The following is a 17896-nucleotide window of genomic DNA, read 5'->3' as shown; positions in this document are numbered from 1 at the left end:
GGGTACTGTTCCTGAACTGCTTTATTGTTTTTTCACTCATTGGGCCTTCTAAACTCTCAAGTCCTATGTTAGGCATCCCTCACGATACAAAACACCCCACAGCTTCTCAATAAACCAGGGATCCTATACTTGGACTTCATAACACTGCACATCAATTTATCTCATATGAAATTTTAAGTGAACACATGCATAGAATTTTTTCTGTTGGAAGGGATCTTGGCCTTCAGATACTTAGTGACCTGGAAACCTAAAAATAAAAGAATCGGTAAAATAAATGACTTTTAAATATCTCCATCCATCTAAATCTATTTTTGTTTTGAATCTGACCCTTTATTCATCCAAAAATTAAAAAAAAAAATGTGGCCTCGTTGTTTTATTTCTTTACTAGGAAAATGAGTTGAAAGTCATCAAAAAATAATGGAGGCCCCAGGAGCTGCTGTATGCTCCAGTACATCAAAATAGTTTGCCTAAGAGAAGCTTTTTCCTGGTATGTTTTGTGATACCAGGAAGGAATAATGCATGTCTCAGTACTACATTCCACAAATGATACAAGATAAAGATATATTCATAGAGATGCCATCAAATTAAATGTAGAACTTTATAGATTTTTTAGATGCTTCTCAGGTTTTCTTCTTAATACAACAAATCTGAACACCAAGAATAGTTTGGTAACACTTTCTTGCAGTTTGCGGTCCCTCTTCTCATCTTCAATGCTTATATTTATATTTTTTTGTAAAGTTATTGATGTATGACCAGGGAGGGATATGAATCATTTTGCTTTTTTCCATATGTATATATTAAACAGGCTATGCCATAACTTGTGCAAAATAGTCAGTTGCATGCATATACACACAATTTTCATCCTCTTCAAGAATGCTTTACAGTTATTCCTGCTTGAAGTTTTAAGCTTCTTAAAACAAACAAACAAACAAACAAACAAACAAAACTCCCAAAACTTGTGCTTGGACTGTCTATTAAATGGCAGAAAAACCAAACCAATATGCACGCAATCTAACAGAGTAAAATTTCATGAAAGGATTTAATACTTTTACAGATTGTTTAAAACCAGCTGCCTGCCTCACATCATGACCACTGATGAAACTGGCAAAGTGAAACATCAGGAAAGGCCATAGCCTCATCATATATTGCCAATAAAAATGAGCTTGGGGAAGAGGACGTTCTATTATGGGTGATTTTTTTTCAGCTAAATAATAAACCTAACTTCTAAACACATGCCATGTTGAAGCTTACGCTTATCTTCACTTTAGGTACAAAGAAACTGATACTTCAAAACTGCCTCTTTCATGCATGCAAGACACATTTACTGAGTGCCAAACTATGTGCCAGTCCCAGAAAGATAAAAATGAACAGCATGAGCCCACACATTAGTGCATCCAGTCAGAAGAGGGCTGTAACTGGGTACACACTGTGAGCCTGCGGCTCAGCTGTGATGGTCGTGCGGCAACAGCGATCTCTCATTTTATTTTGCTTTGCCTCTATGGATTCAACGCCCATCACCTGTTATCCCTGGACTGTAGTTATTTTAACCACTGTTCTGCACATATAAACAGGTTTTATTCCCTAGCTCATGTCCAGAACAAGTGAATAAAGTACGCAAAACATCATGTTTAAGTTAATACTCCCTGAATAGGGAGAAGTCAAAACCAAACAAAAACAAGAGTACAAACTGTCCCTGATTCAACTGTGGCTCTCCATGTACTACTACTTGTCTTAATCATTTCTTGGTAAATGTGGGAAGCACATGGACACGTGCAGAATGCTAATCCCCACCACTGTGCCTGCCTTATAGTGCTGTGTTTCCACCTGTTCACAAGACACGGTTGTTTACCTCTGTTTCCGATAAGAAAAATATTCTGTGGCACATACATGATTATGCATCATTCATGGGCCTCATGAGGCTAAATACATAACATTAAATGAACAACAGATTCAAAACAGCCCACGTGCCAATAAAACCTCAATTACTGAACAGATTCACCTAAATTCTGGCAATGCTTGATGGGCATAGATACCAAGCAGATACTGCTGCCCTTTCAATGTGAAACAGCAGTCACTGTGTTTTGAGAGGCACAATATTTTTCCAAGAACAGGTGGAAAAAATGGTACGTGGAATAAAAGATTTTTAAGATACAAATGTGCAATGAATGTACTGCTGAGAAGTGAATTATTGCTACATGTCAAGTGATTTCTCAACACCTCATATTTTAACCATTTTGACATCGCTGAGGAATGGGACAATGCAACTGGTGAGGAAAGATAACTCAACCAAGTGGGACACATTCTCTGCCATTTATTTGGGCTAAGACTCTGAAACCAATCAGACCTTTCTTTTAAGATGAAACAATTATTTAATCTGAAGTGGGATATACTGTAAAATGAGATTGGAAGGTGAAAGGAAACCATGGTGTCTTTGTTCTTATTTAAGAGGATGATGGGAACTTTGGTGACATCATCCACTGATGTTAATCAATATCAGTAGATATCATATGTAAGGTAAAGTGTTTGTGTTAAAAACAAATCAGTCCTTTATCTGGCACTTCATATTAACAAAGTACAGCAAAACATCCAAAATTTCTTTTAATTTTTTAACACATTTTATATGCACGTATTCCTCATTATTATATATATAAGAAACATCAAGCAGCAATTTAACAAAAACTCTGAATTAAATTATTTCTGACTTGTCTTATGTATTTCGAGCTAAATAAAGAAGTGTTTTCGCAAATTACACGAATGTTTCAGAGGACAGGTGGCATTTATCTTCGTCTTTGTAAGTTTGGTATAAATGAATGCCCATATTAAAAATGCTGGTAAATAATGGGCCTCTGCTTTCCTAGCGAAATAAACAGTATTATATCCTGGTTTCACAAAAACATTTGTTAAGTTCCAGGGACCATTATGGAAGCTAATAGAGTATCTGAATCCTTCAGAGTCAGTGACCTGATTCTTCTTGGGAAGAATGAAGGATCGGCAAGGGGTATGAAAAATGACAAAAATAAATATTTTATCTGGTTCTATTCCAATGACATTCTCTCTTGCACAGATTTGTCATGTGATTTACAAAGCCTTGCTACTCACATTACAGTTCACGGACCAGCAATGTCAGTGTCACCTGGTAGCCTGAACGCCCACTCAAGACCTATCCCTCAGAATCTGCATTTTAACAGATTCCCAGGTGATTCCTATGACAAGCATGACTCAGAGCTCCTGAATCCCAGGCTTCAAGGGCCTGTGCGTCATCTCCCTTAGCCTTCCACTAAGTCCATAAAAAAGGTGGACAGGACATAGGCTTCAGCAGTCAGGCCAAGACTACTTCCCTTCTATAGTAACACCACAAGTTTTCAATCACAGACATCACTGCCAATGTCAAATACAAGTAAACAATTTGTACGTTTTATAAGACAAGCTTGTGCTTGAGAACTGAAAATTTAAGATGAGGACCACCATATGCAAAATGAAATATAAACCAGGGCTTATATAACCTGAAGAATTAGGTAACAGGTACATGATAGACATTTTCTACCTTGATTTTAAGAAACATGTAGTTCACGGAATCGTTTACAGTGACGGGCAGAGGCAAGGAACCAGCCTGATCAGCTGCATACGTGCTATGCATGCCAATTCTTACCTGCTTGTACTCGGATTCTCTGCCAACCAAAACCTGCAGAATGTAGTGAACAGGGTCGCCTTTCATTGGTGGTACCGTCTCCCACAAAATTTCACACGAATTTCCCTCTAACTGTGTTACTCGAGGTGCTGAAATACAAATCCACATATCCAGGCTCAAAATTCAAAGTATCATATTAACAGTCAAACTTTAGCATTACTAGTGAGAACCCAGAGAATAAGACCAAGCATCTGCCCCAAGAGGGGAGTTTATGTGCCCAGCCTCTCCCACAGACTAACTTCTACGGTTTGGGTCCTGTGCTAGGTATTCTTGAAAACCCTGTTTTTCTGGGAACTTAAGATCTAGTTGAAGGATGGGGAGAGCAAGGTATGAGGCACGTACAAAAAGAAACACAAGGCAGAACAAAATGCTGGGAATTTCCAGTGGAGGGAAAGGGCACATTTGGGTGAGGATTTCAGGAGGGTCTGAGAAGCAGATGACATTGGAGAGAAATCCCAGAGAACAGGCAGCACTGAAAGACTTTACAAATTAAATTATTTTATTATACTACATTTTTAGTTTTTTTTCCACCCACTGGACTCACCATTCTCATTTAAAGCAAATTTTATTAGTGTGTAGTAAAATACTTAAACATTATAGCTCTTAAAAAGATTTTCTCTTAGCTTATATCTTTACAGTTTGCTTCAATATCTGATATTTTTCTATTTTGTAACTAGAATGTGCAACTCCTCTCTGTGAACTCCCTTAAACTTTAATCTCTAATTACATGCAATTAATTATTTAGATGCCAGTGTTTCTTTTTTTGTTTGTTTTTTTGTTTTGAGTTGGAGTCTCACTCTGACGCCCAGATTGGAGTGCAGTGGCACACTCCTGGCCACTGCAGCCTCGACCTGCTGGGCTCCAACGATCCTTCCACGTCAGCCTTCCAAGTAGCCGGAACTACAGGTGTGTACTCCCATGCCTGGCTAATTCTTGATTTATTGTAGAGATGAGGTCTTGCCAAGTTGCCTGGGTGAGTCTCAAATCACAGGCTCAGGTAATCCACTCGTCTAGGCCTCTCAAAAGTACTGGGATTACAGGCTGAGCCACTGAGCCCAGCCGGATGCCATTGCTTCTACTTGCAATTCTGAATGATACTGTCTAAGAAAAATACTTTTCAAAAAACCCCCACACAAACCAAGCGTACGTTGGGAATACTTGGCAGAACTCCAAGCAATTTATGAAAAAACGAAATAAGGACCCCCTCCTATTAGACTAAACAGTCCTCCAACTAAGACAACAACTTCCCAAATCTACGAGTGAGAGGAAGACAACGTGATCATGTGTCAGTCAGGAACCTGCCCTCCTGAAGCAGAAGTGCCTTGAAATGCACATGCTATCACTACATCCTTCTATTTTCCCGCTAAGGTTCACTACGAGAGTTAGTGCTTCTCAATACCAGAAAGATCCCTGAAGTTTACTTATTCGTAACTGTGGCAACCTCTTCCTGGTAGTGCCAACAAGCCAGTCAGCCACAGTGTGCTCAGAATCTTCGCTGTTACAGCTGAAAGGCGAAGCTGCCCTCAGGGCCAGGGCATTTATTGCCCAAGTGACACAGCAAGGCTATGAGTGTGTGCACACATTCACATGAGTTTCACGGTCACCTAAAGGAGCTGCCAAAGACCCTGCACAGCAGGGAAGGACGGGAAGGTATTTGCCATGAACCAGTCCTGGGAGGAGCCCTGTGCAGACTCCGAGCCAAACCCTGATCCAGGAGCTTCCTGTAACTGACTCTGCCTGGTAGCAGCTAATACAGCTCCTCCCCAGGGAAGCAGCAAGTCAAACGGCCACAGGCATGCACGACTTTCTCTACAGTTGCACTCACCCCCACTGGCCTCAAGGCCATTCTGAGTAACATGCTGACTGCTCCTTAAAGACAAGCAACAGGGACCTCCCCAAGAAGCACAGTCTTTGTGCAAGATGGGGCATGGCTTCAGGAGTCCAAGGCGGGGGGTGGGTGGGGTGGGCTGAGTAATCTCCAGCCCCTGTTGCTGGGTCTCCTGCCTGGCAAGTCTGCTGTGGTCAGGCATAGCTGTGTGCCTAGAAAGACGGTGCTGAGGGCTCTGTAGACCCGGTGGAAGGAAGGTCCAGGCAGAGTGGCCTCTGTTCACTCACTTTGAGAGATGATATGGATCTCTAGGGGTCTCATGACTTCAGGAACGCCCGATCCCATAAAGGGACAGGGTAGAAAAGCCGTGACCCACATACCCCAAGACAAGCACTCAAGATCAGGCCAGGTCACTGGGGCAGCTTTCCAAAGGCATCTCTCCCCAGCAAGAGTCGTGGCTGAAGGAAAGGGCTGCAGAAGTTATCTGAGATGGTTTCTAGGCACTAAAGCCACCCACAGACGAAGGTCAACCTCTGTGCTCTCAACGTCTGAGGAAGGAGAGTCTCTGCCTTGGTAAACTGTCTTAAGATCTCTAAGGAATCTGACCTTCATGTCTAACCATTATCTGTAGTAAGCATTTATACATAATGAGAAAAGTCACGATCTGCAAGCCCTTTCAAGGCCTCTCGTTTTCCCCACACAACCCACTGCCCAGCCCTCTTTTTAGAATGTTCTTGTGAGTTTATCTTGCTGATATTAGAAATATTAGGAGAGTATATTTAAGGTCGGAAAGAGGCCTCCTCCAATGTCCCAACAGTTGCTGGCTCTCACAGGCCAGCATGAGAGCACATGCTGTCTACTAACCTTTGAGGGTGGGAGGGACACTTTTGGTTGTGCTGAAGGTGTAAGTTTCTGAGACGGGCCCTTCCCCAGCCTCACTGGCTGCCTGGATTCTGAAGGAGTAGCATGTGAATTCCATCAGTCTCTGGACCTTGTAGGTGTGGCTGGATCCTCTGTAGATTGAAATAAACCTGGAGGAAGGAGCAGTCCATGAGACATGTGAACGTATATTAACGACAAGAAATATGAAAAAAACTAGTGGAACTAATTAGACCAGTTTGGTAAAATGCTTTTCGTAGAGTCTGAATTGACATTCAACCAGTTGCAAAGTTTAATGTCTAATGCATGATAATATAAAAGAAAAGCACAAATTTAAGCACATAAAAAGATTGAAATGAGATTCTTTTAGAGTCTAGATTCTAGAAACATCAGTTGTTCATGTTTTTATATACTAATAAAAACAGAATTTTCAAGTTTTTCATAATGGTACTATCCATATAATCTGATGGTGCAAACTCACCTTCTCCTACGCATTAGGCAATGAAGGAGATTGATGTTAATAGGACACCTGAGAATTAGATGTGTTCTTTAGCCACATCTTGCAAATAATTGAGGGTTAGTCAGAAAATTCTTGTCATTTTTTATCTTCCCAACAGCTTTCATAGTCCCTTTCCTAAACTGGTAAGATGACATATAGGATTATGGATCTTTGAGAAAATTGTAAAAAGAAAAAAAAAGACTGTGTTCAGAATCATCCACTGGGTTAATCAAAAATCACACACAGTTCAGAATGGCAGCTCTGGTTCCTTCCACCATCTGATTTGGGACTACTTTGCGCTTCTCTGCTAATTAACACTTGCATGAAACATAAGCACAGAAGGCACAAAGGTTTTTTTTTTTAAAAAAGGCCTTACAGTTAAGGTGCTTTCCCCCAGGATTTTGAAATTTAATGTTTTCACAATGAAACTGAATTACTTAGATCGATAATATACTATCATCATTTGCTAACAGTTGACTAAAATTTTGGAAATAATATAACTTCCAAAAGTCACCCAGGATCTTTAGTAGGTTCAGAATCTGAATCTTGCTGTTCAAGGGACACTCTGAGAACCACTACATGAGTTAATCCAACCACAGGGCCTTGCTCCTACACAGGCCAACTGAGTCTCCCTTTTCAAGCACTTCATCACAGTATCTGAGGACAATCTGCTGTCTTCAAACACTATAGAATTCGGTCAGTGGCAGAATCACAATTCAGAATGTCTGACTTTTGGCCCGAGTTGGCTTGAGGGGCAAGTAGAATTTATACGTTCATTTAGCAAACATTTCTTGAACATCTGCTGTGTGCGAGGCTGTGTGCGTTTGAAGATGAGTAAGACCTAATCCCTGTGGGTCAGCTGGTCCCATGTGTGGGTAGGAGTTCTGCGGGACAGCAGCAGCTTCTCTGTGTGATGGAGGATGGTCCCTATGAATGGATGAATAGACATAGACAGATACACATAAAAAACTTTTCTTTTTAAACAAAGCCTGTGAGAGTCAACACTAACTTTAACATATCCATGTTTTCATCAGTGTTTGCAACTGAGTTCCTGAGCCCTGTTCCTTTCATCTATTTATTTAATGTTCTGTCTGCTTTGCTGGGTAAGAAAGTGCCCTTTACTGGAGGCTGAACGTTTTTAATTTCAGGAAAAGCCAGAGTCCAGGCTGAAACCCACAAATACCATGGCAACCTCCCGACACATTACCACCTTAATGAAGACATCCTTGATAATGCTAGTGGCAAACAGCTATTTATTAACTCAGCCTCACCTGGACTATAATCTGTAATGGGGGACTAATTGCCCTTAATTATATCACAAATTAAGTCATGGTTTAGGAAGTGAAAGCGTCACATTTTCATTATAAATTTGCCACAAAGCTCAGCTTTTAAAGGACTTTGGAGAGGACTGTTAGGAACAGTACTGCTTCCTTGCCATGCCATACTCTAAGGAAAGTATTTCCTTTTGAAAGTAAGTTTCATATATATATATATATATATGCCGAGATTCAATTATATATGCAGGCAGTAATAGTCATAGAGAAATTCACTGCAGCAGATTCAGGATTCTTATTTTATAGTGTAATCTAAATTGAACAAATAGCATACATATTGATTTCCAAATATATCACAATCTTCTATTTCTAGACTAGCTATTTTGTTCCTTTAACTTGTTTTTCTCTTGTACCACAGCATTTTATTAATCATTTAAAATCACACTCCAATTTATAAAAAGGACAGTGGAAACAGATGACAGTACCCAGGAATTTAAAATTTTATTCATGTCCCAAGACAGTGTTACTAAGATATACAAAAGAGTCTACATTTGCATCTAGAAGAAAGCAAGAATAACGGTGCAGGTTCTGAAGAAGACACTACTGGTAGCAAAGGGTTTCGGGTTTGAGGATTTCCAGTTTAAGGTCAACTGCTTTCTGTGAAGGTGGAACAGGCAGCAGGAGGCTGCCTTGCAGCTGCAAGCTCCCTGGAAAGGAAGCCTAGTGCTCCCAGCAGAAGGGAGCTGAGAACAGGAGGGAAAGAACATTCTGTCTTCCTCCGGCCTTTTCCAGAGAATGCATGTGTCTGAGCAGTCTTTTAATTTAATTTAAATTAATTGTGTACTCTGGCAATAATAAACCACAACCACTGCTTTGTCTGGCCTCCCTCTCCCCAAAGAGGGCATGGGAAGAAATTCTTGGTGGGAGGAAGAAGAGTTCCCTTGTTTTGTCCTCAAAATGTGTATAGCCAAAATAAATGGTGACTAATTCTTGTGTCACGTAATTAACCGGGTACCAGGTCCTCAGTGAGTGGAGGGAGGAGGCAATGGCCCTGACATGCACAGGTGTTTTCCTTGGCTGAAGGGGCAGGCATGGGGTGTGAAGAGGAGACATCAGGAGACCTAAGGGCTTTGGGGGAAACAGCCCAAGGCAGCCAAGCATCAACAGTGTCAATCTCACATCTGAAGGTCACCTAGAGAAACTAACATCCCTTCATCTAAGGTGGACGCACAGGCCAAAGCCTTCTGGGGACTTTCCCCCAGTCATCTCACTCCGAGGTGTGAGCAAGAACCAGACTAGCAAGACATTAAAGACAGAGGTTGCAAATCTGTGTACTATTTAAGAGTTGGCGTTGTTCCTACCTTAAAGGTTCCCCCTAACTTTTTCTTCTTAAGGAAATAAATGAGAAAAGAGTAGAAAGAGAACTGCAAGAATGAGACCATGAGGTGAAAAAGACAAGAAAGACATGGTACTAACACTTCTTATGAATGGAAATCATTTATCATACTCATTTCATGCCATTTTATTATTTTATTTTATTGAGTTGGAGTCTCACTCTGTCGCCCAGACTGGAGTGCAGTGGCTGCTCCCGGCCACCGCAGCCTCAACCTGCTGGGTTCAGGTGAACCTTCCACTTCAGCCTTCCAAGTAGCTGGAACTACAGGCGTGTGCTACCACACCCAGCTAGTTTTTTGATTTATTGTAGAGATGAGGTCTTGCCAAGTTGCGCAGGCTGGCCTGGAACCTCTGGGCTCAGGCAATCCTCTCACCTCAGCCTCCCAAAGTACTGGGATGCCAGTCTTGAGCCACCACACCTGGTCTGATTTTATTCTTTTCAACAAAGAAAATCATTAAATGCATAAGTAAACAGATTTTAGTTAAACTTTATAACTAAGTCAGCTTATAAATCAGAAAGTAAAATGCTTTATAAAATCTTGCCTCTTGACTTTAGGTTTCTGAAACTATGACCCTTATATGATAACAGTCAATTTGGCTCTTTACGTCTAATTGTTTCAAGGGTTTTAATTTCAGAAGCTCGAAGGGGTAACACTGGATTTATGTTTCTTCTATAATCCCCAAAGATCTGGTAACCTTATAGGCTCCTAATAAATACAATTTCTGAGACCAGAATTGGCTGTGTAAACCATGAATCACCAGCAAATGCATTAGCTTCTTCATGTCTCAGTTGTTTTGTCTGTCGTGAGTTTAAATGGGTTAAGAAAAAAAATGCTTAGACTAGTTCTGACATGTAGTAATCACTCAATATGTGTTAGTTATAATCATTTTATGATGCTAAGAATACAGGATTTTTATACAGGACTCCATACTACCTTCTGAAAGACTGCCTACACCACTGTTCACTTTATTATGGAGAAACATAAGGCCCAAAGAGGCCAGCAACAATTGGGTAAATTATACAGAGGAAAGGGGCCTCAGGGTGAAATTTACAAGGAACTTACTGACCATAGTGAGAGTTGTAGAAGTTTGCTGACCACTGTAAATCACTATTGTAATCTAACTTTTAGCTGACTGATGTAAATGTTCTGAAAAGCAGTTGACCACTACAGTAAATTAACCCTTATCTTTTTTTTTTGAGTCGGGGTCTCACTATGTTGCCCAGCCTGGAGTGTGCAGTGGCATGCTCATGGCCACTGCAGCCTTGACCTGCTGGCTCAGGCAATCCTTCTGCCTCAGCCTTTCAAGTAGCTGGAACCACAGCCGCATGCCACCACACCTGGCTAATTTTTTAATTTACTGTAGAGATGAAGTCTCGCCAAGTTGCCCAGGCTGGTCTCCAACCCCTGGGCTCTAGCAATCCTCTTGCCTCTGCCTCCAAAGTACTGGGATTACAGGCGTGAGCCACCACGCCCAGGCAATTATCCCTGTTTTAGAGTACCATAATCAATCAACTGTCTTACAGACCCCTGGTACAGGATGTACACAACTTCCATCTCCAGATCCCCTGCACAGCACACAGACTCCCCAACACAGCCCTATAAAACTTCCCTTTAGCCCCTGCCTCTCAGCAGACAAGAGACAGCCTTCCTTTGTTGCACTACTAACGTATCTTACCCTTAATTAATCTGCCTTTCTTACTGGTGAATTTTTTTTTGCCACCTGTGTGATTCTGGCTTCAGCTAGTCGATGCACGGCAGGTATTTTCTTTTCTCCGGGTGGAAAGTTGGCTGTGTGGTAAGAGGCAGTCCTGCAGACCAGACCACCATGCCGCCCTCCGACACGAGCTGTGCAGCTTCACCAATCAGGCTGTTTCCCTGACAGTTAAGCATGGGTGGGAACATGTCCTCAGAACACTGTGATGGGGCTTACAGTTGAGAGCTCATGCTAGTCCTAATCCCTGACACAGACCAGGCCTCAGATCGCTGTCTGCTGACCCTGAATCTTTCTGGCTTTGGCATGAGATGCATAGCTGATAGCAATTTGTTTCCTGTGCTCCTCAAATATTAGACAATGAAGACCAACCAAAACAATAAAAAGCACATAAGCCAACACAAAAAGAACATCTCTCTTTTGCCCCAGTTCTATAATTATTTTCAATCATTCTGAGAGGCAAAAGAGGGAATCTTCTTTCTTCAGAGTCAAGGATTTACGGCCATCTGCATGGTGCCTCCCTGGGAGGCTCTGGAGGTTAACCCCCCTACAGCTAGAATCACTGCAGAAGAGAGTAAAACCGTCATCGAATATTTGCTTTTCAAAGACCAACTCAATTTTAAAATCAATTCTTAAGTAAGCCAGAGGCCTTTTGTGATAGAATTGAACATACCCAATATCTCAAAGCATAAGTGACTGATGACTACACATTTACGTGCATCAAGGACTCAAAACTTAGGGCGTGTCTTTGCCAAGAAGAGTGCAGCCTCTGTGCAGCTTTCCTTACCCTCTTCCTCCCCTGCAGTAGCCAGTGTCAGTGCTTGAACTCCACGCATCCAAGTACCACAGTTCCTGGATCAGCCCTTCATGGCCAGTGGCTGACAGAGGAGCTCCTGTTTTCCCCAAGGCCCTGATCAATACTTCCTCAGTGTGCATGACCCCAGTCCAGGGGAAGTGAGGAGATACCCACGGTGGGGAGACATTATCAGGAATGGAAGGGCCTGCAGTGGCTAAGGAACTGGCAGCCGGAGATGGCTAAAAGTTCTCACCAAGCCCTCAGCACCTTAGTCTCTGAGGTTGAGTGTAGCCCAAGTAAAGGACAGGTACCCCGTGAGGGCCACACCTGCTTCATCCTGGGCCACTCCCCTGCTCTGGGCTGCTGCTAAGGACTGGCCCGTCCTTTGCACCCCTCTGCCCCCACACTGTTGGTGGGAGGTGGCAGAGAACTGGGACTCGGGAAGACCTGGGCTCCAACCTCCGCTCTGCCCAACTGCCACATCACTCGCCCCTATCAAGAGTCAGTTTCCTCCATTTGTAAAATGGGGACAGTATATGCCTCACGGGTTGTTCTCAGAGTCAACGCGACAATGTGGGTATAAAGCTCAGCACTGCGCCCAGAGCATGGTATTATCCAAGATCCGAGCTCTCCGCCAGGAGGGCCTCAGGACACCTTCCAAGGATCTGAGTTGTACCCTGTGGACCTCTTCAGCTTTCATTTCCTGTCACAGAGGCCTCTCTCCAGGCTACTGGGTCACTAATGGCTTATGCCCAGCAGGAACAGGCCAATCCAAATTTATGATCTCTGTTGCACCTGCTGTGGCCTCTGCCAGTTGGCTCTCCCCAACATAAATTACTAACCCATTTGATAGCCAAGGAGTAAAAATGCAATGTCCCCTCTGTTATTTTCATGACATGAATGTCCTTGTGCTGACAAGAACATTAAAATAATATATGCCTAGCAGGTTTCTAGAATACTATGTGCTCACTAAAAGCACTGAGTCATTTTAGCACCAGTTGAGGCCGAGACAAATGTAGTAGCCACAGCCAGCCCTGGTGGTATCTCAGCCCCCTCATAGTCTCCCAGGAGCCCAGGCCCACACTGGCAATACCTCTGAGGGGTCTTCTACTCCCACTCCCTACTACTGTCTGTGGCCATGAACCTTCAGAGGCAATGGTCCCATGACCCAGGCTCCCGTGAGGACCAAGGAAGAGGACACCCACGGGGCTCCGTGCAGTCACGACCCATTGGTAACAATCTGTTGTGCGGGGCTTTGGGTACAACTTTGTGTAGGATGATGTAAGCTCTGTAGCCAGCAGACCTGGATTAAAGTTCAGGCTCAGCAACCTGGTTATCACGGGCTCTATAACCAGGTAAGGTTTTCCTCCTCTGTGAAATAGGTACGAAAGAGCACCTTCCTTGCAGGGTAGTTGTGAGAATTAAATGGGACGATGCAGGAAGAACCCATCAGACAGTGTTAGGCGCTACTACTTATTATTATTATTGGGCCATGGTCTCACTCTGCTGCCCAGGCTGGAGTGCAGTGGCACAACTGTGACTCGCACGGCCTTGACCTCCTGGGTTCAGGTAATTCTTCTACCTCGGTCTCCCGAGTCACAGGGACTACAGGCATGGGCCACCACACTGGCTAATTTTTTGTACAGACATGGTCTCACTATGTTGCCCAGGCTGGTCTCAAACCTGGGCTCAAGTGATCCTCCCGCCTTGGCCTTCCAAAGTGCTGGTTTACAAGTGTGAGGCACTGCACCCAGCCCTAGCATTTATTAAATGTTCCACAAACAGTTGTTCTTAATACTATGTAAACATTACTGCCAAAAACACTAATGTTATTAATAGCAAAGCACTGAGGATCATGAATGATCTAGGAGTCTCCAGAATGGCACTCCTCTCCTACTCCCTGAGGTTTTCTTGAGTTGGAGACGAACACTGAGGGTGCTGCTGAAAACATGAAGGTGGAAGCAGCAGGCCCAGCTAGGTGCTGCACACTGTGTTGGGAATTTGGACATTTTTACTGAAAGAGAGGAAGGATGGGGAGAAATGCTCTCCTGTACAAAAAGTATTCACTTGGAAAGGGGAAAGAAATAGGTCAGAAGATTGGGTGGGGAATTAAACGTTTACGTCTAAAAGAATTCTTGATGGCTCTGCCCATAACTTGCTTCAACTTTGATTGCAATATATTCTTGAAACGAAACTTGAACATGGTAACAAACACAAGAGTTTTAATGTTGACAGTTTATCAATGGTCCTTTAAAAGACTGCTCTGTACAGCTGGCCCTCCGTTTCCTTGGGTTCCACATCCGTGGATTTAATGAACCACAAACTGAAAATAATTGGGAATAAAAGGATGTCCATCTTTGTAATGAATAGGTACAACCTTTTTTCTTGTCATTCCCTGAACAAAACAGTATAACAACTATTTACAGAACAATTTCATTGTATCAGGTATTATAAGTAATCTAGAGATGACTTAAAGTATATGGGAGGATGTATGCAGGTTACAGGTGAACACGACACCAATTTACATAAGGAGCTTGAGCATCCTCGAATTTTGATATTCTGGGGGGTGCTGCAGGGGTGTCCTGAAACCATCTCCCTTGGATACCGAGGAATGACTGCACTCTACACTTAGAGCAGGGAAATAACTTTTTTTTTTTTTTGAGTTGGAGTCTCACTCTGTCACCCAGACTGGAGTGCAGTGGCCGCTTCTGGCCACCGCAGCCTCGACCTGCTAGGCTCCGGCGATCCTTGCGCCTCAGCCTTCCAAGTAGCTGGAATTACAGACATGCGCTACCACGCCCGGCTGATTTTTGATTTATTGTAGAGAAGAGGTCTCGCTGCCCAGGCGGGTCTCGAACCCACGGGCTCAGGCAATCCGCTCACCTCAGCCTCCCAAAGGCGCGGGATTACAGGCTGAGTCACCGAGCCCAGCTGGGAAATAACTTTATATGATACTACAATGTGTAGATACATGTCACGATACATTTGTACAACCAACTGAATGAACTCCACCAAGAGTGAGCCCTCGGGTGGTCTTTGGGTGCCAGTGGTGCCAGTGTGGGTTCACCAGCTGTAGCGAAGGTCCCTCTTTGGTGGGGGATGTTGATAATGAGGAGGCTGTGCATGTGTAGGGGCAGGTGGTATACTGGAAATCTCTGTACTTTCAGCTCCATTTTGCTATGAACCTAAAGCTGTAGAAAATAATGACTATTTAGAAAAACTAAAAAAAAAAAAAAAAAGGTCGACATTCTTGTGAATACAAAATTATGTTGCTTATTCTGCTTTCCTGTCAGAGAACTCCACTGGGAGAGCAGAAAGGTTTCAGGGGTACCAAGACATACATATCCTTGGCCGAGTGGCAGAGCCTGCCACCTTCACTGTGAACCTGAACAAGTCAGACAACAACAGTCTTGTTCACTTGACAGAAATTTGATGAGATCCAAACATAAGAATCAAGCATATCCTGTGATTCCTTATTGAGTATACACTTGGAAGACAAAACAACAGACCCTGGACATTTTCAAGAAATTCTAGGGGAAGGCTATACCTTAATCCTAGTATTTTAGGCTTTAACATTGTGAAAGTTGACTTTCTGCACTGAAGTGCAAGTGAAGGAAGAAATTCTATCATGTTACATCTTTGTGTCTTTATTTTAATTCATTATGGGGGAGATAACAATATATGGGAAGTTCACTACACATGAATCTTCAAATTGTGAATTTTCAAAGATGTGAATGTGTTTACTACTGTACTGTAAGATTAAAAATGCATTATTTTTCTTTTCTTTTTAGAAAGCAGGATTTATTAAGAGGAAAGAAAAATTCCCGCAGTGGGAGGAGACCCGAAGGTGTTGCCCTTGTTTGTTTTTTATGTATTATTTATGTGAAAAGTGTTATAGGCCGGGTGTGGTGGCTCAAGCCTGTAATCCCAACAATTTTGAGGGCTGAGGCAAGAGGACTGTCTGAGCCTGCAGGTTTGAGACCAGCCTGGGCAACATGGTAAGACCTCGTCTCTACAACAAAACAAAAAATTAGCCGGGCGTGGTAGCACGCACTTGTAGTTCTGGCTACTTGGAAGGCTGAGGTGGAAGGATCGCCTGAGCCCAGCAAGCTGACACTGGAGTGGCTGTGAGTGTGCCACCACAATCCAGCCTGTGTGACAGAGTGAGACTCCAACTAAAAAAAAAAAGGTTATTATAAACCTATTATAGTACAGCACTAAATAGTCGATTGCATTAGCTTAGTACTTAGGCTAACTCTGTTGAACTTACGACCAAATCGGACTTACAAATGCATTCTCAGAATGGAAGTCCTTCATACGTAGGGGACTTCGTATGAAGAATTTAGTTTTAAAATCTGCTTCCTTAAAACAGTTCTGTTTTGAAAGAAACATCTGAGAATATTCTAAATGTCTTATAACTTATATTTACGGTAGAAAATAAGAGCCAAGGATGTAGAGGACAAAATCTGAATAAAACATATGCCTAGAAAAAAAAAAAAGAAAGTAAAAGCCAATGCTAAGATTGTTTACATTCACTACCTTGTTGCTATTTCATAATCCCTACCCAACTACAGGCTCACATTGGCCTATTAAGGATCCTCACAATGATCTAACCTGTTAACCTAAAGTGAACTGTAGACTGCTGAAGCCTTCAAATGGCACCTTTCAAAACGTTTCACAATACCACAAATCAACAGCTGCTAAGCAGCTCAGTACAACCATATTCATTAACGATGGCAAGTCATCTTTTTAATTCTTTTTCTTAAATTTCCTGGGCTCCATGGATTGTGTGTATGTCTGAGTGAATGAGTGAGAGAGAATTTCCTACATCTCTAAAGTGGCATTTGGGAATGAAAAATGTATCAAACAGGGATGGACAGTACTCACCCTCACTGCAATCAGAACACAGAGTCCTACACCATGTCTATGTAGAAGTAGATGGCTTCATGTAGGACATCTAAGGCAGGGAAGGTGTGTTTCCTAAACTGACTTTGATGTTGGCGAGTGTCCTTGTTTACAAACTTAGCATGATAGTGCCAAGAGCTATCGCAAAAAGATTAAAGAAAAGGATTAAGCCAGGCTCGGTGGCTCAGCCTGTAATCCCCGTGCCTTGGGAGGCTGAGGTAAGTGGATTGCCTGAGTCCGTGGGTTCGAGACCCGCCTGGGCAACTTGGTGAGACCTCATCTTTACAATAAATCAAAAAACTAGCCAGGCGTGGTAGCACGCGCCTGTAGTTCCAGCTACTTGGAGGGCTGAGGTGGAAGGATCGCTGGACCCCAGCAGGTCGAGGCTGCAGTAGCCGGGAACGGCCACTGCACACCAATCTGGGCGACGGAGTGAGACTCCAACTCAAAAACAAGAAAAGGATTAATTTCTACCTTTCCGTTTCTGGCTGTGTATGGATGGGTCTTTGGGTTCTGAATGATCAGGCTGCGATACTTTTTCATTAATGGGTGTGACGCCCCTTTTCTAAAAAATAAAACTTCACTATAGTTACTAGTGGTGGAAGCCCTTTACAAAGAATAAAGAAATAAAAAAATTAATGTCTGTGATGCTTAAACTGTACTTTAGACACTGACACATTACAAGAGAGCCTTATTTATACTGGAAGAAAAGACCAGAATTTCTAAAGACCAGCTGGGAACCTTGAAATCTCCCATAGCTTGCTTTCAAATGTGTGCAGTGAATTTTTACCTTTAAGGAAATTATTTCCAGAGTTTTCCAAACTTCTGTTTGCCTACTTCTATTTTAGTGGCCTTGCTGCAACCTGAGGAGAATGCTATCCAGTTCCGATCTGTTATTTATTTATTGTTAATAAAGGAG

General features: G+C 42.6%; 1 protein-coding gene across 1 annotated transcript in view; it reads right to left on the bottom strand.

Annotated features, from left to right (window-relative positions):
• FNDC3B (fibronectin type III domain containing 3B) overlaps nucleotides 1–17896 on the bottom strand; it is a 296455-nt gene that overhangs the window by 12464 nt on the left and 266095 nt on the right. The window contains exons 23-24 of the mRNA XM_008055647.1: nucleotides 6381–6547; nucleotides 3650–3777 (exon numbers count right to left, since the gene is read on the bottom strand). Of these exons, the coding sequence (XP_008053838.1) occupies nucleotides 3650–3777; nucleotides 6381–6547 (295 nt within the window). The remainder of the gene's footprint in view (nucleotides 1–3649; nucleotides 3778–6380; nucleotides 6548–17896) is intronic.

The sequence above is a fragment of the Carlito syrichta genome, unplaced genomic scaffold (genome assembly GCF_000164805.1).
Source record: "Carlito syrichta isolate Samal-C Ts95f unplaced genomic scaffold, Tarsius_syrichta-2.0.1 Scaffold301908, whole genome shotgun sequence".
In the NCBI taxonomy this organism is placed as follows: domain Eukaryota; kingdom Metazoa; phylum Chordata; class Mammalia; order Primates; family Tarsiidae; genus Carlito; species Carlito syrichta.
The sequence above is the reverse complement of the archived record's forward strand: the minus strand, read 5'-3'. Positions and strand labels throughout refer to the sequence as shown.